The sequence below is a fragment of the Athene cunicularia genome (assembly GCF_003259725.1).
Source record: "Athene cunicularia isolate RWA chromosome 3 unlocalized genomic scaffold, athCun1 chr3_part1, whole genome shotgun sequence".
Classification (NCBI taxonomy): Eukaryota; Metazoa; Chordata; class Aves; order Strigiformes; family Strigidae; genus Athene; species Athene cunicularia.
Window position 1 is genome coordinate 7,840,292 of NW_020799097.1, and position 22,701 is coordinate 7,862,992.

At 40.4% G+C, this 22,701-nt stretch overlaps 1 protein-coding gene across 1 annotated transcript in view; it reads right to left on the reverse strand.

Moving 5' to 3' along the window:
* Positions 1-201: 201 nt before the first annotated feature.
* Positions 202-22,701, reverse strand: part of MFSD2B (major facilitator superfamily domain containing 2B) — a 36,736-nt gene continuing 14,236 nt past the window's right edge. The window contains exons 6-14 of the mRNA XM_026846438.1: positions 20,371-20,540; positions 15,560-15,650; positions 15,344-15,465; positions 12,920-13,003; positions 11,168-11,248; positions 6,925-7,034; positions 5,503-5,646; positions 3,810-3,986; positions 202-2,790 (exon numbers count right to left, since the gene is read on the reverse strand). Coding sequence (XP_026702239.1) covers positions 2,733-2,790; positions 3,810-3,986; positions 5,503-5,646; positions 6,925-7,034; positions 11,168-11,248; positions 12,920-13,003; positions 15,344-15,465; positions 15,560-15,650; positions 20,371-20,540 — 1,037 coding nt within the window. The 3' untranslated portion in view covers positions 202-2,732. The remainder of the gene's footprint in view (positions 2,791-3,809; positions 3,987-5,502; positions 5,647-6,924; positions 7,035-11,167; positions 11,249-12,919; positions 13,004-15,343; positions 15,466-15,559; positions 15,651-20,370; positions 20,541-22,701) is intronic.

A 22,701-nucleotide genomic window follows, 5' to 3' on the forward strand; every position in this document is an offset into this window, starting at 1 on the left:
TTTAATCCAATCTCCCATATTCTTACGACTGTATTTAGGTATTACTTGAATGAGAACCCCCAGGGAGTAAACCTGGCCCTTGTTACTGCCAATCAGTGCAAGGCAGGAGGTTTACATTAGATTAGCGTTTAATCTGAACTGTTGTCAATATAAGAATCTGCTGCTTTGAGTCACATGTTCTGAAAGTACATAAGGCATACACATAATGTAAAACTGACAAGGAGACACACAAAGCTCATTCATTTTATAGCACCAACACTGAGTCCTAAAAAAAGAAAATTACAAAAAAAGTCTTACTCTGCACTTAATCTTCCAGTTTTTTACTTAGAAAATTATATTCATTTTCTTAACAAAAGTAGAACATTGATGATCAAATAAAATAATGAGATTTTCATATATAAAAATACTCTGCTACATTTAATTTACAGAAGCTTTCTATTTTATTTTGGTAGTTCCCATTATTGCTACCATATGCAAAATGAGGGCTGAGTACATCTCTGTTAGAGAAATACCATGTTGTCTCCCCAGAGAAGGGAAAAACAGTTTACAGCCAACAAAGTTTACCTTGCAAGAGACTGAATTCAGATTGGGTGTGGTGCTATTTAGAGGCAACTGCACAACTGATCTAGAAATAATATCTTAAGCCACATTCTAATTACTCCAATCAACCACAGCCAGCAGTTTCTGCAACCCTTTTATCACTGGGTTAAGTATTCGTCTTATGTAAACTGACACAGATCCACTGCCCTGTAGCTACAGATTTATAGCAGCTGAAAACATAACCCATTAAAAAAACATTAACAGCCTTTACTGGGATTTCTGGTTGTTTTTAAAGAAATACACAAATATTACAGAATAAATCAAACACCCCAAAACTATTTTCTGTGATGTTTTGGAGTTATGCGATATTACTACATAACTTACCTACTTCAAAGTGCAGTAAATCTGCTATTTCAAATTCCATCAGACTCAAAATTGTAAACAGGCTTATGGTTCAGATTGTTGTAAACACATGCCCCAGGCATACAAATCTTGATTTGTCCAAGAACCAAAATCAAAACAACCCCAGCCTTAGATGTCAATTCAACAGAAGCCTTGAACATAGTTAACCCTTACCCATACACACTCCAAATATATCCTTAAAAGCTCATTTATGATTCAGCATTTTGTTGAATTAGGACAGTTCATTCGGCCTTAGACTTTTAACTTGCCTGAAAAGGTTTCAGTATTAAACTTAGTGAGACTCTCATTGGGTGCACTGATTTTACTTCACAGTGTATCAGTAAAAGCTTTCCCAGTTTCCAGTCCCAGCACCATGAGTCACTTCCCAGATGTCCCTGAGCAAACTACTTACTGGTGGTCACTGCCTCCAGTGACACCTACTGCAAGTGCTCCCAAACAGCCAGTCCTCCAAAGGCACTTCCTACTACAAAGTAAAGACAACCTCCCACATAGTCATACAGTGAAGCCAGTGGGCTGTAAATTCGTGTCTTGCCTTGCGTTGTGCTAATTTCTTCAAAGCGAAGAAGCCGCCAGCTCTTGGATTTATTACTCTCCTCTCCAGATTTAGATACGTCTTCAGAATCCAGTCATTTTAGCTTAAGCTTGGAGCCAGCCTCTGGAGGTCTCAATCTCCACTCACTACAGAAGCAGCCCAGAATGATCAGGTCTGAACTTAAGTGCTCCAGAAAGTACCTGAGGTTAGGCGTGCCTTTCATCTACAAAATGCGTTCAGCAGTGTGAATCTAGGGTAGAAATGAGGTTCCAGTTAATGTATCTAAAGCATGATGACATCCCTGACTGAAAAAAATCCTCATTTAAAAGTCAGGTGTAGCGTCATTATTATAAAGCACTGTGTGCAAGCTGAGATTCAGCAGCTATGCCATGGTGGTTTGTGAGGCAGAGTGCCTACACCACATGAGAAATGGGTGAGTATCGCGATTACTTAATGGTCAAAATTTATAGAAATTTGAGTTGCATAGTCTAACTTTTGGAAGGCACTGCTGATTTTGGGTATCGTGAGTGGAGACGTTGATTTTGAAAATGTTAAGTACTCATTCTCTGACAAAGATCAGTACACAGGTTTCAGAAACAAGGAACTCGAGTAAAGGGAAATGTAAAGTTCTGTTTCATATAAAATATATCAAGTTAAATTACATCAAAATCTCTTTCAGAAAAACTCTTTGCGAGAAAATGCTCCAAAGACGTCTGCATCAGTGATTTTCTTCATTTCAAAACAAAGTAAATCTTAACTTTTTATAGCGTACTTCAGGATTCCCAAGTGCTTTCCAAACACGCTAGGGTGCAATTTATAGGCAGAGATTATGTTCAAAATCCACCCCGCCTCTAAGGGTGAAATATATCACACGAGTTAAGATTTGGGTGGTGCATCACATTTACACTTTTTTCTCTTGACCTACAAGTCCATAGAATCTCCTGTTGCCATGAGATCATAGCTTTCCATTAATCACTGAAAACCAAACAAAAAAAGCCTTCAAGCCTTCAATAGCTTACATCCCTGAACATCTGTAATGTCTTTTTTAGCACAGTGCATGGAGTTAGATATATATTTTGTAAGCTGGTGTCCTCTCTTGCTTTCATTACTGACTGTGTCAGAATCATCCATTACCCGTTTTGCTAAAACGTGAGCAGAGAAATGACCCAGAAGACTCTTACAGAGTTTGTGTGTGGGATGTGAGACTGTATTTGGAAAGCCATTTTATTCAGAGCTTTCAGACTGAGGTGTCCTCTTTGTGGTCATCCAGGTTCTCTGTGCTTTGATGGCTCTTTCTGTTAAAAGCAGAACAAATGACATATGAACAGACTTCTGGCTTCTGTTGCTAACTAATGAAAGCTACATTTGGCAATCTCAAACAACAGAACCACCAGCAAGGTGCGGTTGCTATAGGCAGTTACTAAAGTACCTAAAGAGAGGGACACGTCAGGACAGGTTGTTTAGCCTGTCCCCTTGGTCAGCAGTTGGTGGCCAAGAGGTCTGTGCTGTATCTGTCAAGCCCACGCAGGTATCTTTGATACCTTAGGGCAATGAAGTGGTCCCAGACACCCATGCTTAGGCCCTGGAATTGAGCCCTTAGCAGGGAAATCAGTTTCCAATTCCAATAATTTGAGATAATAAAAAGAAGACAGAGTAAGAACATATTTTGCTATTTAATCCATCAATCTGCTAGGATAGACTGTTCTTACGTGTGTCCTCAGTATACCAAGGTTGCATTTGACAGAGGTGGATGATTTTGAACTAGGCAAGATTTTCTTTGGAGAGCAAGGAAAAGGGAGGAAGGGAGAGTGATAGGGTAAAAAGGGAAAGAACAGCTCAAAGCTGTTCTTTCTTTTTCTCCCACAATCTTTCCTGCCTACGCCTCTAAATGGTTTGGATGTTTCTTATATGCCATAAACACCAAGAATGCAGTCCAGAATCCCATTTTCTTCTCCAGAAAAGTAAACTGCAACTATTCACATTTTCTCCAGAAATTTGATCTACATAGAATATTCTTCATTTCTGGCTTGAATTACTGTACTGCAATAGTACTTTGTGTGCCACCCTAGAGAAAAAGTAAAATATAGCAGCTTATATATCTGATAAATGGTCCTCTAAGCAGGTTGTACTACACTAGAAAAATAAGATACTGGAGATATAACGGTGCCACTCACTTAATTCATCTAATAGAGTGTTGTTTTGGTTTGGTGTAAGGAATATAGAAGTGTATGTTGGTAGCTAATAATTTTTTGCCCTGTATGACCAAGGGCTACTGCAGTGATGTTGCTGCTGTTTGATGCCAGTTTAAACCTACCTTAACACTTCAAGTGCAAGCTTTGTTTCTTTCCGACTTTCTTCAGTGATTGGGTAGAAAAGAAGTATAAATAAGCCTACAAGGATGAGGATAGCAGGGACTGCTCCAATGAGGATTTTCAGTGTGAGGATCACATCGTCTGATTGTCTGCATATCCCTGGTTTGTATCCAGTAAACCTAAACGAATGGAAATGACAAAGCTAAAAGGCAGTTGTTCATCTGAAGGTCCCTTCTAGGGTCACTCCTTTCCCCCAAAACTCTTTAAGACTTTTCTCCCATTTTTTCCCCACATCTCACCTTTTCCTTCCCCTCATTACAGGTTTCAAATCTTGTTTTTCAAATCTCATCTTTGTGCTTGATTTCAGATTAACTTCATTACCTCTGTACTTTCTTGTTATTATGATGTAACATTTAACTACTAAGAGGACAATGAAACCCCACATAAGGAAATCAATCTATTATGTTTCTTGTTAATATTCAGCAAAGTATTTAGGCTCCACTTTAAAAGTATGCAAGTAATCTGACCAAATTCAACAGCAATAATTAACTTTAATTTAAACACACACTTAAGCACTCTTCTCAAGATAGACAAATTTACTCAAGTGCTTAGAGTTAGGTACACACAGTTCATTGATTCAGGGCTTCCATACTCAAATTGTAGTTCCCAATTTGTGGAATTACTTTATTTTCCTCTAAACATGCACCTATGAAAGCTACAGCTCATTTGGCATCACTCTGTCTTCTGCATTCTCCCACAAACATCTGCCTTGGCAAATTGCTGGGAGCTAACTGGAATGCAATTGGCAAACAGCGATTTGTTTGAGAGTGTTAGCAATAAGCATCTAAAATTCCTAAGCCCAAAATGTTCAGCCAAGCACTGTCTGTTATTTAGCAGTTTCAGCTGAAGGCCCTGAAGCAAAACATTCTGGTTACCAAAACCTAGCCTGGATCCAAGGGCTAGATAGTATTTCAGACAAGTTCCCTTCTCAGTGTGTTTGTGTGCTGTATGTATACTGAAACCTAGCAGCTGCAGGCAAAGGCCCTTTCTGCTAGGTCATGCACGAAAGCAGGGCAGGACATGGCTGACCACTTTCTCAGCCTCACTGTCTACAGTCAGAACAGACAAGGCAAAAGTGGAAGGAGATCACAAAGCATCTTCCAAACTGACATGGTCTAGGTGATGGGCAGAACTGTGAGAACGACTCTGTTCCTAACTGAGATCAGTGGCCAGTTCCCTAAAACCATGAAGGAATCAGTGATCGTTTTATCCTGAACAGGCCACTAGACACCCCTGAAAGCATGTAAAGACTTACAAGCTCATATACATAGACCAACCCAGATGCAAGGGGAAATGCACAAAGCAGCTGTATCACTTGTGGGGGACCTTAATCTGCTGAGCTTTCATGTTTAGTTCTTTATTCATATAAGCCAGTAAAATTTACACGAGTTATTTGGAAAGAGGAAAATCTAAAGCAAAGTCAGTTTTTCTGATCTGAAACATATTAAGGCAGGCAACAATGCTCACTGGTCTGGCCTAGAGGATAACAATCCTGTCCTTAGTGGTTAGAAATCTGGAGCTGCTGGCACTTTCAGGCTCAGGGCAAAAAGGCAATTAACTCCACAGGGTATAGGTGGAGTAACCCTTGAACGCTTTCAGAGTAGATCCACTAAGTGGAAACACAGTGTTACTTACTCCAGACCTGCTGCAGAAATTCCTAAGCCAATTCCTGCTGACATCTTGGTAAAGAAAACGTAAGAAGAATAGAAAATGGTTTCATGTCCTTTCCGATGAGGATTCTGCAGGCGAAAGTTATCAACAACATCAGGCAACATCGACCTAGAGAAGAGCAAGATAAAAGAAAAATGCAAGCCAAAATCTCTTCTTAAAGTCCAAACTTACTGAAAGAGTGCACCCCTCCTCTGTTTTTAAGATTGAATTGATGTAGTCATGCACATGAAAGAATCTGTTCAAAAAGTCTTACTGCTGGACAGGAGGGCAAAAATCCATGTAAAGAACACATGGCCACATATTACAAAGTAGAAAACCTTCTGAAAAACTATCAAACACTCGCTGGGAGGTGACAGAATTCTTTAGACTGACTGTCATTCCAATCAGAAGTTGTGATACCAAAAAAAGAACAACAAAAAAACATGTTTCTTAAGATTTCGAGAGACTCTGAATTGCTGAACAGTTTCACTCTGAAATAACTCTTTTGACAAGCTAACAAAATTTTCAGAAACCTATGAGACCTATTCTCTCTCTACTTCAAAGAGACTGAATTTGGTAATAGGGAATCAGAATGGAAGCTGCTCAAATGTCAATTGTGAATTGATTTTTTTGTTTCCAATATATGTCATGATTTACTGTTGGAAAAAAAGGGCTTCTCACCCTCTGTGCAGAAAAGCTTATGTAGTCTGACAGCTTATGTCAAGCTATCTTTCCATGATCTCTTGAGTTTTCAAGGCATTGTACAAATGAGTAATGCAAAACAGCTCTCTCAGCAACAGTTCTGCTTTCTGGTCAATTTGACCTGAATAATAATTATTCCATCTGGAGAGGAAATGTCCTATCCTGCTCATCCTTGAGTAGTTTTTTTCCCCACATATTTTCAGTCCTCGAGAACAAAATACTTTGAATTCTCAATTTCTTTTAATCTTTTAATCGTTATTTAATCTGTAACAGAAGACTGCTCAAGCAGGGGGACATGGCTTGGCTTATGTTTCCTCTACTGTGTTCTTAATTGCTCAGCATTAATCGATTTATCTAACTTTGTCATTCCTGTAATTCTGTTAGAAACCAAACCTAAGCAACTGATTACCACTGTTATCACACATTATACTGTTACCACAAGTTCTATAGCTACTTAGATTATTGATACATCTACATAATCTTATGTACAAAGAGCATCTACAATTACAGTAGCTACATAATCTGCTAAGAACAGGGCAACCAAACTCACATCATTGCAAATAGTCTCTATTACAAAAGCAGAAAAAGATTCTTGGATGTGACTTGCCAAGTTCTGCCTCTTTTGGGGGTAAATTCCATGCAGTAGTACATGCATGTAATGTAGACATATAAGCCTTCCCCACCTCAAATGTAAAATTCTCCTACCATGGCAACAGAAGAGATGCTGCAATGCTCAGACCAGAGACGAAGGCCACGAAGTAAGCCAGGATCAGGTTTGGAATGGTCACTAGCATGACTGCAAAAGGAATCATCCACTGAGGAAGAAGAAAAACAGTACATCTTAACTTACCAGTATGCACTGCTCAATGGTATACAGATTGTTCCCTTCAAAATCTAAGATTGTGTTACAGAACAGTTCACACAAAATAATGCTTAACACTTCAGTATGTTGGTGAAATGGCAACTTCCAAAGAGCCCTGAGCCAATCTGTATTTACCCATCCAGAAGAATCAGAGAAAAATAGGACAAGCCTTCTCTAGTAGCAGTATTAAGGCCATAACTGCGTTAGTAAATTAAACTAGTCTCAAGAGCCTGTTTATCAGTCACAAGGCCAACTGGCAGACTCTGGACACATTCATACCCCTAAACATTCACAGTCTCCAAAAGAAGTGTGCCCATATAAATATCTTTTGTGAAGAGCATTTAAGGGGGCTAGTTCCCAAACTGTGTCCAGATACTTCTTGGGAGATTGCTAATCAGCTTGTGCTAAGATTTTTCTGTCAATTTAGTAATAGAGGTGACCAAACACCCGTTTCTATTCCAGGCCAGTGGAACTATTTAATTTACTATTAGAAACAAAGCCTTGAAACATCATCATGCTGCATTTTCAGGGGAGGGACAGGGATTCAGTAGTCATTTAAAACTGTAAATACCCCATTTTACAGGTCATCTTGAGTCTTGAATGAAGAAGAGTTTGCTTACACCTTCATTTCCAATGACCACTTTAGAACAATCTAGGTACTCAGCAATAACTAAAAGCAGGAAGGCAATGTGGTTTACTCCCACTCAACAGAGCCAGATATGCTCACGACATTGCACAAGCCACTAAGGCTACCCTCAAAACCAAACTAATTTAAGATGCTCAGGATTAATTTTCTTACTTAAAAACTTACTTAAAACCAACAGATTTCCTCAACTTCAACTTGAGGCAATGGGTTTACAGGACTGAAAATCCACAATTTTAAACACTGACTAAATGCATACAGCCCAGCTGTCCCGTACCCATCACATGCTCCAACTCCCACGCCTGTGAACCACGGACACAGCACACACTGGATCCAGAACCAGGGGCTTATCTACAGGGCTTTTTCATGATGGGGGATTAGTTTAACATTAAGTGTTCCAATCCTCTATACTTGCAGCTTGGGAGTTGAGGGTATGAGAAGAGCTTTCACAGAGAGTGATTCCCCTAAGCACTGCTATTTACAGTTCGGTATGATAAGTAATTCTGGGAGTCCTGGAGTCTAATCCATTATGTTTATGTTTTAAATGCATTTCCCATCTAAAGTATTTGCTCCTAACCTAAGGAGGCAGAAAATAACCTTTCCTGACTGCAAATTCCCAGCGCAGACAGATAATCCTTGCATTAGTCCAATGCTGTGGCAAAATCGTTATTTCACCACAAGAGAGCACTCCAGCAATACAAGATTTTATGTTGCCTATAAGCAATTTTATGACTGCCTTATGCTCCACATGGGGCACCCACTCAGAAACCAAAGCACTTAAACAAAATTCTAGATCGATAATAATAATCATTGTAACTGTAATTTTCTACTGAAAGAGAAGCATGACCTGCAGGACTGAGGCTACAATGCCCTAAAGTCTCACTCATGCAATGGTAGTGCAATCATGGGGCCAGTGTTCCTGCTGCAATAAACAGCTAATGCAGCTCCTTCTTTCCTACTTGTAAAGCAAAAACTCCATTATTGGCACCCTGCTCCCTAGTCACAGGCTGCTGCCCTCCAAGTCATAAACGATATCCAACAGTTATCATGTGTCTTCCATCCATTCCCCGACAGCACTATGGAAGGCAACACTGCTGGGATGCTAAAGGTGGTACTGGTCTGTGCAGCGGCACATTATGAAGAGCAAATCAGGAGAAGGCACAGCTAGGATGTGAGTGGAAATGGGGATGGGAGAGTGGAAAAGGGGCTGCACAGTCAGGATTCATCCAAGGGCATGCCTCCATGCTGTGCACGGTCCTGATAGATGGCAAATAGACAATTGAGTATGTGTGGGGAAGTGAAAAGATTGGGGGTATTTTTAAATTTGTTTTTATTTGTTACTAAATCCTCCCAAACCCACAGCCAAAAGCTGTTATTGGCTGGGATGGAAGCTAGAGTTGTGAGAGAGCTCAATATTTCACTTTTAGACACCTTGCCAAAAACATGAACCAACAAGCTGCCACACTTCTTCAAATTTTTCATGACAACTTCACCTCCAGTCACCAGCTGAAACTTACTGACTGCAAGTTCAACATTTTCCCCGTGAGGGCAGAGCAGATAATCTAAATGAACACAGCATGTGGAAGCAGAAGCAAATAAACAGAAGAGAATAATTTCTAGCCTGTGCACCACCCTGATCATGGGAAGAATGCTATCATGGATCCTGTTTGGGTATGACCCTGTAATTCCAGAACGTCTAAGCTTTAAATTTCTAGGAAGTTTAGATACTTCAGCAGTGATTAGACTGCTGGTCATCTCTTGTGGAGAAATGAGTAAAAAGGGAGCAATATCAGTGAAAGGAAGCCAAGATTCTTGTTGTTTATCTACCTACCTTGCCTTCTATACATTTTCAGGGGTCTTTTCAACATAGAATCACTTTAACCTGAAAAATTAGTCTGGAACAGTGTGGTATTTTTTTCAGAAAACTGAATTTCAAATTACATCTTCACCCTGAAAGCTCAGTAAGGTTTTGGAGAAACAAAACTTGTTTTCTCCCCTGTCTCCTTCCCTTCCAGAAGAACATTCCTCAGTGACAAACACAGGAGCCTTAAATGATGTGATTTTATTTCACAGTGAGGGAGAACAGATTAGTTGTACATATCACACAAGGTGGTAGTATAGGAAGCCCCTGTGATGCATTGCCAGACACAAAATCCATCACTGAGCACACAGAGTCCCATGAGAAATGTCTACAAGGTGAAATAGAGAGGTGGCTTTTTTTCAATGCAGCCCCCACTTAGACCATAATACAGTCAAGCAACTCAACTGTAAAATTAAGTTAAACCATGTTTACAGAGGTGCTGACAGGCTTTCCAGTCATGTTAAACTAAATTTATAGAGCCAAGTTGGTTGAAGAAAGCATTTTTCATAGCCAAGTAGACTGAAGAGATTTCCTACGGAGGAAATCTGCATTCCCTGGTCCAGTCAATGGTCCAATACTGCTTTTGGCAATTCTCTTTGCTCAGGGGGTAAAATGAGGATGAGACTTGGATTCCAGATGCCTACTTCAAAACACATAACAATTCAGCTTACTTGGAACTTGGGTTTTAAAATTACTTCTGATTCTTTGGAAGTCATTTCAACACACAGATTTTAATTCCAAAAATTATAACTGTTCAATTATACTCAACAATTTTCACCAGTCCTAAACTTTTCATCTTTGTTCAGATTTTGACATATAGCTTCAGGCTGGAATTTCCAAGTCCTCATGCTTCATTGTGCAGAAAGCAGGCAATTTTTCTTTCCTCTTTCATAAGTAATTGAAGGTAAACAGGGGAAAAATGGGGAGGAACAGGCCTATACAATGACTCACTGAGGATGATGACAGAAAATTGCTGCTGTCCGCACTAAGTGAAGGACTTAAAATAATCCATCAGAGACGAGGGCAGACTCGCTGAGCTGTGTCAAAGTTAAACTAGGCTTCTTTTCTCAGACAGGTCACCTATTTCTTTACTTCACTAATAACTGTCCAGCTCTATTCAGAGGGATGTGGGCACTTCTGCCTTCTTACGTTTCTGGAGAAGGATGTGTAACAGACTTCTGTTTCCTCCTCTGTGACTGAATTACAGATGCAATCAACTCAGCACCATATACAAAGACAAAACAAGCCCCAAACAACAGATAACTTGTCGACCTGAGGCAGTGCAGATCTGAATTTACAAAACCTCATTGAGATTCACTTCTGAGAGCAGTCAAACACACAGCTTATGCAGATTCTTAAACAAACTGGGACCTCCCTTCAGCGTCAACCCATTTCTCAAAAGTTTCTCTTGGAAACTTGGAATCTGTCTGAAATTTGGTAAAACAATTTAAAACAAACTCTGAAATAGAGCAAATTTCATGTAGCTTGAGGTTATAAGCACTTGAAAGAGCTCCTGAAGTGGCTCCAATTGTCAAATGAAGGGAGCACAAGCACATTTTTTTTTCTCAAAGGATTTGCTTACCGAAATCCCACATGCTGTACACTTCTTGCCAAATCGCTGCAGAAACTTCTGCCAGATGGGAATGCTCACAGCTGCTGATACCTACAATTGACAAAAAAAACGTATCTGTACTGTGCTAGCTGCCACTGTCTTCTTCAGCTGTAGAGCTCACAGACATCTATCTTTCTGTCTACTACATTATGGTCTGAAAGGAAGGTGAACTTACAGATTCCTGTTTCTTGTCATCTTTTGAGTGATTTTTTTTTTAATTCACTATTATATATTGCAAACAAAAGCTATCTATGAGAGAGTTTTCCACAGTCAAATATCAGAAGGCAGTGTCTTAGAATTTCCTTTTCCTAATGCAAACCACAGCAGTTAAAGCTATACATGATACGGTCATTAAAATTCAAACATAGTGCAAATAGTCATACTTTGTGATAATGTATTTTGCCTCATTATCTAAACCTGACAAAAGATAAGTGACTTAAGCTCTACTCCATCATTCAGGAAGAAAGCTGAAACACAAGATACACTTATCTTAAGATATACTTAGAGTACATATCTCATACCACATGTTTATTCTTAGCAACAACCTGTAAGAGAAATAGTTGTTTACAGGCAACATTAATTACCATTTCACATACTGCAATACTCACCTGGTAGCAGCAACTACAGGCAATGTAGTACCAATGTACTGAAATATGGCTATTAATAACAGGCTTACAACTGACCTAAGTTCAAATGTCATCTCATTGCTAGAGTTATATTCCACTCTTTACTGACTTTAACTCTACTGCCTCTTGTCTCTCTTCTTGGTGTCCATTACTTCCAGAGCCTTAAGATATCCAACAGTCATCCCTTGCTCTCCAATATTTTAGTTTTAATCACCGGAAAACATCTGTCTTATAATGTGGGAAAGGAAGAATCAAAAAGATGTAGAAAGGGTGGGAGACTAGGGCCAAGACATGGAAATTAAGTTCTCAGATGGTTCCACAAAGTGTCTGGGCCATCAGAAATCATGCAACAGCTTCCCTGAAAATGACTGCTACATTACATCTATATGGTAGACAAATCATCCACAAAAGATTTCAAAAATGCAGTACATGCACATCCCAGTAATTATGCAACATTAAATGTTCTACTTGTGTTAAAAGGGCTTTGGTCAGAAGGATGAAAATGGCAGTTTTCAACTAATACTACTGGTAATCATAAAGTAAATCATGCAATGCAGGAGCACTGTGTAACTGAGTTTTAAGTATCACCTATGTAAGTAAAATTTTACTTCTGCACGTCAAGAAAAAAGGTTCTGTAAAAGGATCTTTTTATCACACTGCCAATTGCTTTAGAGAGGAATCTTCATATCTCTGGATATTTTAAATATTTATTCTTGCAAGCTGCATAGCCCAGAAGGCTCATGTATATGAATACACAAATTAAAGTTGTTTAATTTTCAGCATGTCAGGCTGGGGAAAGGGAAAAAGGAAGTAAAATTCCAGATCTCCTTTCCATCAGCAGCTTTTGCCCTTTAAAGGAGCAGAAAATGCTTTAAAGGTAAGAGCAACAAGGAATGAATTAAAACCTTCAAATCATTACTTTTTTTAGAAGCACAGTAGGGAACACCAGCTTTATTTCAAACAGGCAATGCAAAGATGGTGTAGCTTCTTATCAGCTCTGCCTAGACACAAAACTCTTCTTGTCTTCTGTTATTTTGTGCCAAAACCCGTGAGAACCAGCTACAAAATAAAGATATGGGAGAGAAGTGCAACTCACCAAGATGGTCACCACCAAATACTGGAAGTGATTGCGAAGATCAGCAGCATGAGTACAGAATAGGACAAAGTTGCTCTGCTCCAGCTGTTGAATACATTTGGTGACCACCAAAAAAGAAAGGAAAATTTAAAAAAAGACAAAAATGACATCACACTCCATACTAGCCAAACATAGGTGGTGACTGATTTGTTAAACATAGGATTTGGGAGTCTTATTCTTCCTTTGTTTTCAACAATCTAAAGCAGCAGTAACTCTCTTGCTATCGCTGGAGTAACATACCAATAATACTGGGGCAAGCAAGAGATAAACCATGCACCTAATACAGCATAAAAGTGACAAAACCAGGAACTGCCTTATGAGAAGATTCCTTCTAAAGGCTTTATTCCCTATGTTGCAATTGCCTTGTGTTGTTGTCACAGCTGCAGACTACTGCAAGAAATTGCCTTTTCTCTTCCATAGCAACGCCATAAATCTTTCACCAGAAGCTCTGACTCTGAAACAAGTTTCTCTTCAGCTGCTATTACACTCATGCCAACATCCTGTAGTAAAAGCAGCTAGCTGCTGGTTTTGTATACAACCTTGGCTATGGAGTGTAGCTTTGGGTCAGATAGCTCCGTAAGTCTGAGTACTCATTGGATGGGAGGATTTAGCTGCACTATGTTATAATGACAGATGAAGCCACAGCCACCATGCTTTTGCAAAACTCAGGGGGGTTCTGAACATCAGAATATGGTTCAGGCCCACCTCCAGCATTTCTGCAGAACTGGAATGACAGAGGAGGATTTCATACTCATGCCACAGCACTGTGATCCACTCTTGAACCTTTGTGCACTTTTAGATTATAAGTGGCCAATCATCTGTATACAAATTAGGATGAAAGTTACATCCCTTCTCCACTATCACCAGAACTTTCTCTAGCTTGTGTCCCAGTTTCACTGCCTTCATTTTAGATGCAGAATGCGCTCTGGCATTATGACCAGTGCATCTTTACCTGCCTATTCCTTTGCTCACCAGTAATCCACTCACTAAACTCCATGGTCAGTGTTTCTCCCTTGAATTACAATAGCAAGGGTTGCTCATGGTGGCTGAACTAGAGCCAATATACCTTCCAGCTTCTGATTCCCCTCAACACCTTCCCTTCAGTCTGCACAAATAGAAAAATAAAGATATATGGACTGACAGAACATCTTTTCCACTCTGGGTGTTGTCAGCAAGTAGCTGGCTGCCAACAACCAGATGTGCGCTCTATCCTTACTGAATGAATGGATGCTGGAAGGACCTGGACCGTAAGGGACCTTTCATCTTTCATCTTCTCCTTGCATCTGCTGTTGCTCACAGTGCCTGCAGCTCCCAGATGTAAGCAGAAAGGCTTCTGCTATTGTTTCTCATGCTTGGGCCTTCCAGCAAGGACTGGCAGATGCTGTAAAGGGCAGCCTACTAACTGAGCCCAAATCCAGGCCAACGGGAAACGTCAATGTTTCTTTGGCAAACAGACTTTTAAGAAGCGCTTCCAAGGAACTTACTAGTTCATCAGAACTGCTGGTGAACACAGGTCTGCTCTTTTACACGCCCTGTTCTTGCCCCCTGTCCTGATATTCACTTGGTCAATGGCTCACTAAGAGTCTGTTGACAAAAATATGAATATTATTTGCTTTTCAAAATAAAGGGAACTTCAACTGATATGTACAGGTTCATATTAAAATAACATATTTATTGAGTTGAATACACCTCAAAAATCAAGTTTTGAAAAGACATCTGGAGTAAAGGTTTCTTACTGAGTGGCTTTAAGTTCTTCTACAGCTTCTCTCTATGGGAGGACACGTTGCACCATTTTGCAAGCGCCACATTCAACTGCAGGTCCTCATTTGAAAATTAGCTCTATCTAGCTCTGACACAGGTAAGACCTCTGGCCTCTGAACACCATCTTACTCTGACCTAGTGCCTTCCATCACAAAAGACTCCATGGGAACCAGTTCAGCCACTATCTGAGCACAGCCACCTATGCAAAGGAAAGGGGCAATGGTTTAAAGCAGCACACACTATAGAGAAGAACAGAGAGAAGAGAAAAAGCATTCTCTAAGAAACTGAAACCACAGGAGACTGTAGATGGATAACATATAATGACCCAATCTGGGTCACTAGGACTAGTTCCTCACCTTTTATGAAAAAAAAAAAAAAAGCCATCTTTAAATGGTCAGGACTTTGGTTTTGCTTCTTGTTTGAAAGAACTACCTCCAGCTGCTCAGGACCCCAGGCACCAAAAAAGGACTCTGGCTCCCTACTGATTTGTAGGGGAAAGCACCACCCCTTAGATCACCACCTCCAGTCACCAGCCAAAGGTCATTTGCATTTTAGCTGCTGCAGACTCTCCCATGCTGGGACTGGAATGAGGCCAACACACAGACTGAGACAGTCTGAAGTTACCTGAACCGCTGTCGAGATGAGAAGAAATGAAGCTGTAAGCTTCACATATGGACCGTGCTTCATGGTGAGTCCAAGCCCCTTACAAAAAGGAATTGCTCTGTCTGAATTTAAGGCATAAGGATCTAAGAAGAACAGAATACATAAAATAACAATCTTTTCCAGAGATGAATGTGAAAAAATTATTATAAGATCTAGGCATATTTTAATATATCTTACCATCTTTTTCCTTTACTCCAAGAAAAAGAATGACAATGCCAAGAAGATACACACCTCCTATGACCCCTGCTGCAATCATATAAACTTTTGCCTTTGAAAAGAAAAAAAAACATGTTTGACACTGTGACAGGAGAATGACAAGTCATTACAAAAATTTCAGTCTCTTTCTGGTGAGTCATCTGCAAATGACAAAGTGCCTGTCTATGTACAGCCAACTGTCTGTCTTTTACCTCTCTGAAAAATGTTCACTTCTGAAGTTCATTTATAAACAACACCTACTTTAGGATAAATCCAGGGCACATAAGTGTTTGGAAAAAAAAAAAAGAAAAAAGAAAAAAAAATTAAGCTGTGAACAAAAGGGCTACTGTGTTGACAACCTGAATGTTTTAAAAATTTGCTTATGTTGAGCCTAGCTATAGACTTATACAGTCATCTGTCAATAGCGTCCATAGTGTGATTCTAATTTTTAGTAAATCCAGTTGATCTAGTTATGCATACTGCAATTTGTATATTCAAGCTGGGTGGGAAAGTCCTCAGCACTGATGTAAGCATAATGAGTACAGTTACTGCATTTATACATAATGATAATAAAAACTTCCTTTAGGCTCTAATGAATTATAGAAATCACACTTTCATGCCAATGTTTTCAGAATATGGCATCTTGCATGCTCGTTTTCACAGTTATCTAGTGAAATACTCAAGCACACTGAGAAATCTTTGCTATTAGCCAGGGGAACAAAGCCTCCAAGGACACCTCCCACATCAGATTATATTTATTGTTTCTAAGTCTGATTACACTGACTCTGGAATTAAGCTTTAAAAAATTATTTTGCTTTAATATTCTGTAATAATTTATTTTATACGGTGTTATCAAAGATAAAATAACTACTGGTTACACAGCTTTATGACATGATTATTTGATACAAAGACTGAATTCCAAATTATCAGTTATATGTTGCAAATGAACTGATTTATAAATCTAGGAAGCAGTTGGTAAATAAGCAAGCAATTACAAGAATGTACTGCCAAATAGAAAGTCACAGTATAGATGCAAAGGTAGTCAGATGAACCATGTAAGTATAGACAAACTTCAAGACAATAGCTTTTGTTAAGATATTTACGTTTCAGAAGTGGACATGGTGAAATAAAGAAATGCGTGATTATTCTTTATTTGGGATAAAGGTATGGGGTTTTTTTCATATCAAAGCTATACATTAAATCAGAGTACTTTGATACTATTGGTTATGGCTTGCACAGACTACAGTATTGCAGATACCTGAATTCACTTAAATGAGGTAATTGCAGCCTCAAAAGCAGCCTAGCCAGCAGAGAAGGAGCTGAAAAAAAAGGATAGTGACAGGACTCCATTATGAATTTTATATTTCGTGTCTATTCATTTGTTAATTTGTTTGAAGAAATTGAATTAAATGCTTTCTTTCAGACATCATCAAGTGTAATTTTAGCTTAAACTATCAAGGATATTCACGGTGGGCCAAATAAGATTCTGACCCTAAACTAAACTGTTAGTGCATCTACAGACTATATCAATATCCATGCTTCGGTTTTAGAAGGAAAAATCCACTCCTAAGCTTACAGTAACAAATTCAGGAGAGCTTAGAAACAGTTTCTTCCACTTCCTTTCTTTAACAATGAGCAAAATAACATCAGTCATTCACTAGGTCTTCTTTTAAATTAGGTGTGCTCTTGAGCAGCTAAGAATTAGTCCTCATGACAAAAATGATCAGGGTCATACTACTGAATGACACTAAAAGAAACAGTCAAGATGTGGCCTGTTCTAAATATTTTTTTACTGATGGAGTCAGGTTCATAGACCCTAATCCTGCCTCAATTTTTTACTCAAATTCCATCAGTCATAAAACCAAAATTCAAGATCCAACAACTCCTGCTGATTGTGCAGTTAGGTGCACATTCTGTTGTGCGTGGTGTGAACAAAAGGCAAATGGCAGCTCCCACATATGGCTCGGTAGCCATGCATGCTCCTATAATCCAACCAAATTTATGACAGGTTATGTGAATGGCAAAAAATTCTGATCCTCACAGAACAGGGTAACAGGGGTTGAGGTGGGTTGCTAGAGTTGTTCATTCAGACTATGGCCTCTGTCCAGGCCTGAGGGCACCCTGGGAAAAAGGTCAGGAAAGAACAAGGAGTGAGCAGAATCTTATCCACATGGAAAACAATTGGACACCATAATCCAGACTGTTTTCAACGGTAGGGTACTACTCATCTACAAAACCTGAGAAGGTAACACAGAACAGTGGAAGAAGGAAAAAACAAAGACCAAACCAAATTAACAAGAAATTTTCACACACACACACACACAAACCAAAACCAAAGAACCTATGACTGCTTGTAAATAAGGAAGTGAAATGAGGAAGGTAATATCTTTAATTAAATCAACCCATATAGTTGACAAAAAAAAAAAGGACAAGTTTCCAGTCACACTGCGACACACTTCTTCAGATCTGAAAAATGTTTGTGTGTCTGAAAGCTCTTCCATTGTTTCCCAGTGTTAGCAACTAGTTTAATGAAAGATATTTCTTCTACCAACAAACTGGCTACTTTAGGCTATATATCTTTGCTGGTTTTTCAAAATAAAAAGACTACTTAACTCATTGTGAAGCTTCTTTCTCCACCTCCCTTCTACCTCAAAAAGGACAGGAAAGCACATGTGGTTAGACAGAAAGGAAATAAATCAAGATCATGTATTTTCCTTGAAAGCCATTTAAGAGATTTGAAAGTTGGTGATTATGGCACGAAGCAGATTCAGACAGGGAATCTGCTGTGCAGTAAATTCAGCTTGCTCCACAACTTTTCAAGCTACTCCTCTTGACAGTGCAGAGCTGTAATAGCACAGTGGTTTCTACATCAAGCCATTGTCCTAGAAGTTAAAAAGGAAGACAGGATGATGTTCTGTGTCTTGTTAAAATATCCACTAGAAGTTACCTAACAAGCAGCTTCAAAAACACTTTAATCAGCTATGAAATGACATGCCCACTTACAGAGGCAGCCAAGCTCTCTCCAGGCAGTTTCCAAGATCAGCTCTCTGAGAAGCCTTACAATGTCTTGTGTCAAAAAACAAGGATCAGGTAGCACAGAGGCAGAGAATAGTGTCTGGGAGTGGGGAGAGGTGAGGGTTGGTCCCTTCCTGGACTGCCAGTGCTGGTGCTAAGGTATGCAAACTCAAACACTGCATAAAATCATGCCTTTAGGTTGTGATTTTACTGTTCCTGAAGAGTGGCAATAGAAAGCTATTCAACTACAATAAGCAGAACACGTATACATACATGCTGATTTGCACCAAGTGCCTGAGATTAGGCTCAGGTTGAGGAATCTTCTTTGTGGGGAATTTTATGTATCAGGTTAGTACATGCACTGATAGAGAAATAGATGAAAAAATATTAAGAAAGACTGAATCTAGCAATTGGTAAAATGGAACCAACAAACTGCTGATTTCACAAGTGACACAGAAATAAACCCACTACACGAGGTAATGTTTGATTCAGGGCCTGTTTCAAGACCACTGGAAACAATGGAAGACTATTAAATTGTGTTCACGGAGGTTTGGATCAGATTTTAGGATTTCCTCCCAGATATAAAACCTTCTCTGTTTCTCAAAAAATAGCAAACTGAAGCATGAAGAGATTAAATTACTTGTGCAGGATTACAGGAAAAATCTGCTGTGAAAAATGAAATAAACAAGCTTGGATCTCTAGGTTCATTCCACATGTTAACCACTGAGCCCTGCTCCCACTAATTGCCTGTTACCAAGCATTTACTTTCAAGAGTGCATTGTACCTTCACAAGAATACAGATTCCAAATAGGACTTAGAATTTCGTTCACATAACAGCCATTAATCTTTACAGGAGATCCCTAGCAATAACTACTTTGAAAAGCAGTGTTGCTGAACTGAAAAACCCTGCTACAGTCACCATTTTTTCATAGAATCATATAATTATTTGGGTTGGAAGGGGCCTTTAAAGCTCACCCAGTTCCAACCCCCCGCCATGCGCAGGGACACCTTCCACTAGCCGAGGTTGCCCAAAGCCCCGTCCAACCTGGCCTTGAACCCTTCCAGGGAGGGGGCAGCCACAGCTTCTCTGGGCAGCCTGTGCCAGTGTCTCATCACCATCATCATAAAAAATTTCTTCCTTATATTGTCTAAATCTATACTCTTTCAGTTTTAAACCATTGTCCCTTGTTTTGTCACTACAAGCCTTGGTAAAAAGTCTTTCACCATCATTTTATAATCCCCCTTTAGATATTGAAAGGCCACAATAAGGTTTCCATGAAGCCTTCTCTTCTCCAGACTGAATAAATCCAAGTGTCTCAGCTGTTCTTCACAAGAGACGTTTTCCAACCCCCTGACAATTTTTTTGCCCCTCCTCTGGACATGCTCTATCAGGTCCATGTCTCTCTTGAGCTGGGGACTCCAAAGCTGGATGCGGTATTTCTGGCAGGGTAAAGTTAAGCTTTTCTTACTCAGCTTCTATTTTAAACTGTAAATCAGCCCCTAGTGACAACAAGGGGTGGCTATTATACCTCCTAGATACTTCACAGTTTGGCATCTTTCGCAAAGTCCCTCAGTGCAATTCTGCTGTCATGCTGAGAAGTGATTGCAAAGAAACAGATGGAAAGCCTTGTTTGCAACAAGGTCGTTGTCTCAGCTCCAGCGTCACTGATTTCAAAGCAGTCATGTTCATACTCATCTGGCTGGATGATATGATATGGTATTAAAGAAACACCCCACCCCTTTCCCTAAGATTTTAGTGTGCTCCCACAGACACTTACTTGATGAGACAGGGGATCTGAGGGGTCTGGAAAGCTGGGAGTGTCATGCCAGGAGTCAGTTGTGTTTACTGGGGGATTCACAGTGCAGTGATGAGAGACATGAGCACTGGCCACAATCTGCCCCTGGAGTGCAGCTCCAATCAAGGTCCCAAGCACTTCCATGGTCATTCCTAAAGAAAGAAGCACAAATGTGCACTGAGAATGAGAACTCGATTCCTCCACTGTCTGCAAGAGTGCTCATTTGTGTCACTGAAGAGAAACCTCATCAAACCATTTTCTTTTGCAGGGAACAAGCAGAAGCAGCAATACCAAGAACAGCAGAACTGGAAGGTCAGTAATAGAACAGTTTCAAGAAAGAAGAGTTTTGTCATCTATTTTCTGATCAGCTTTTAGAAGCCTCCATGGAAAAGACTTTTAGACAAGATGCATGATGGAGGGGGCTGAGATTAAGAGCCACAAGGGGATAACAGAATCACAGAATGGTTTGGGTTGGAAGGGAACTTAAAAGATCATCTAGTTCCAACCCCCCTGCCATGGACAGGGACACCTTCCACTAGACCAGGTTGCTGATAGCCCCGTCCAATCTGGCCTTGAACACTGCCAGGGATGGGGCAGTCACAACTTCTCTAGGCAACCAATTCCAGTGTCTCACCACCCTCACAGGAAAGAATTTCTTCCTTACATCTAGTCTAAATCCACCCTCTTTCGGTTGAAAGCCATTACCCTTGTCCTATCACTAACCCTCTGATAAAGAGTCCCTTCCTCCCCTTTCCTGTAGCCCCCTTCAGGTACTGGAAGGCCACTGTAAGGTCTCCCCAGAGCCTTCTCTTCTCCAGGCTGAACAACCCCAACTTCCTCAGCCTGTACTCACAGGTGAGGTGCTCCAGCCCCCCCATCATCTTCATGGTCTCCTCTAGACTTGCCCGAGCAGGTCCTTTCTTACGCTGGGGACCCCAGAGCTGAACGCAATATTCAAGGTGGGGTCTCACAAGACCAGACTAGAGGGGGAGAATCACCTCCCTCGACCTGCTGGCCACACTTCTCTTGATGCAGCCCAGGATACAGTTGGCTTTCTGGACTGTGAGCACACATTTCTGGCTCATAGTCAGTTTTCCATCCACTACTACTCCCAAGTCCTTATTTGCAGGGCTGCTCTCTGTCCACTCATCACCCAGCCTGTATTTGTGCTTGGGATTGCCTCAACCCTTGTGCAGGACCTTGCACTTGGCTCTGCTGAACTTCATGAAGTTCATCTGACCCACCTCTGAAGCCTACAAGGTCCCTCTGGATGACGTCCCTTCCCTCCAGCATGTCAACCACACCACACAGATTGGTGTAATCAGCAAACTTGCTGAGGGTGCACTCAGCCCCACTGTCCGTGTCACCAACAAAGTTGTTAAACAGCTCCGGTCCCAATACCAACCCCTGAGGAACATCACTTGTCACTGCTCTCCACCCGGACATCAAGCCATTGACTGCAACTTTTTGAGTGTGATGTAGAAACCTTTCACCTCTAGGACCAGAGTGGAACTACAGTTTGAATGTTGAATGCCATTTTCCCAAAGCAGGACTAGGAGCCACAACATCAGACTTTTCATCTCAAGCTTGACGGTAACTTGTGAAATATTTCTCAAGCCCTTTTCGTGATCAGACCTCCAAGTGCTAAATAAAATTATACTTACCACAGGCCGATATTGGAAATAACAGAGCTGCAAAGCTCTTGGAAACAGCAGATGCTGCTCTTAACAGCCTAAGGCCACAGTCAGGCAGAACTAGCTACCTCAGCCTCAGAGAACGATTCAGATCACTAACACTCCAAGTACCATTAGAACAAGGGATCATCTAGAAAAATAACGAAAGCCTCCATCTGGGAAAGCAAAGTTCTAACCATGGGCATGCAGTTCATGCTTCATGTACTCATAATTGCTCAGCAAGGTAGTGAGTTGTTACAGCTCCATTGCAGATGAGCGGTGAGTAATCTGGGTTCCAGACCCTTCTCAGCCTGAGGGATTTCAAGCCTACCACTCTTGTTTGCACACAGAATGGCCATACCCAGCAACACCATGGCAGGGAGATAAACTGAATTTCTGTCCTAGCTCCAGACACTATTTACACATTTTGTGTAAAGATACATATGATTATATGAACAGATTAGGAACAGGGACCAAGACTCCCTGTTTATGAGAGAATGCTCTTCTCATTGACCTAAACATCAGGATTTTTTTCTACTTGTTCTCTCACAGTGGCTCCAGAGGTCCCATGTTCCTTTCTCTGAAGCACCGATTTTGAAGGGGCATTTCCAGAGTGGGTTGCGTCCTGGTGATTATCATC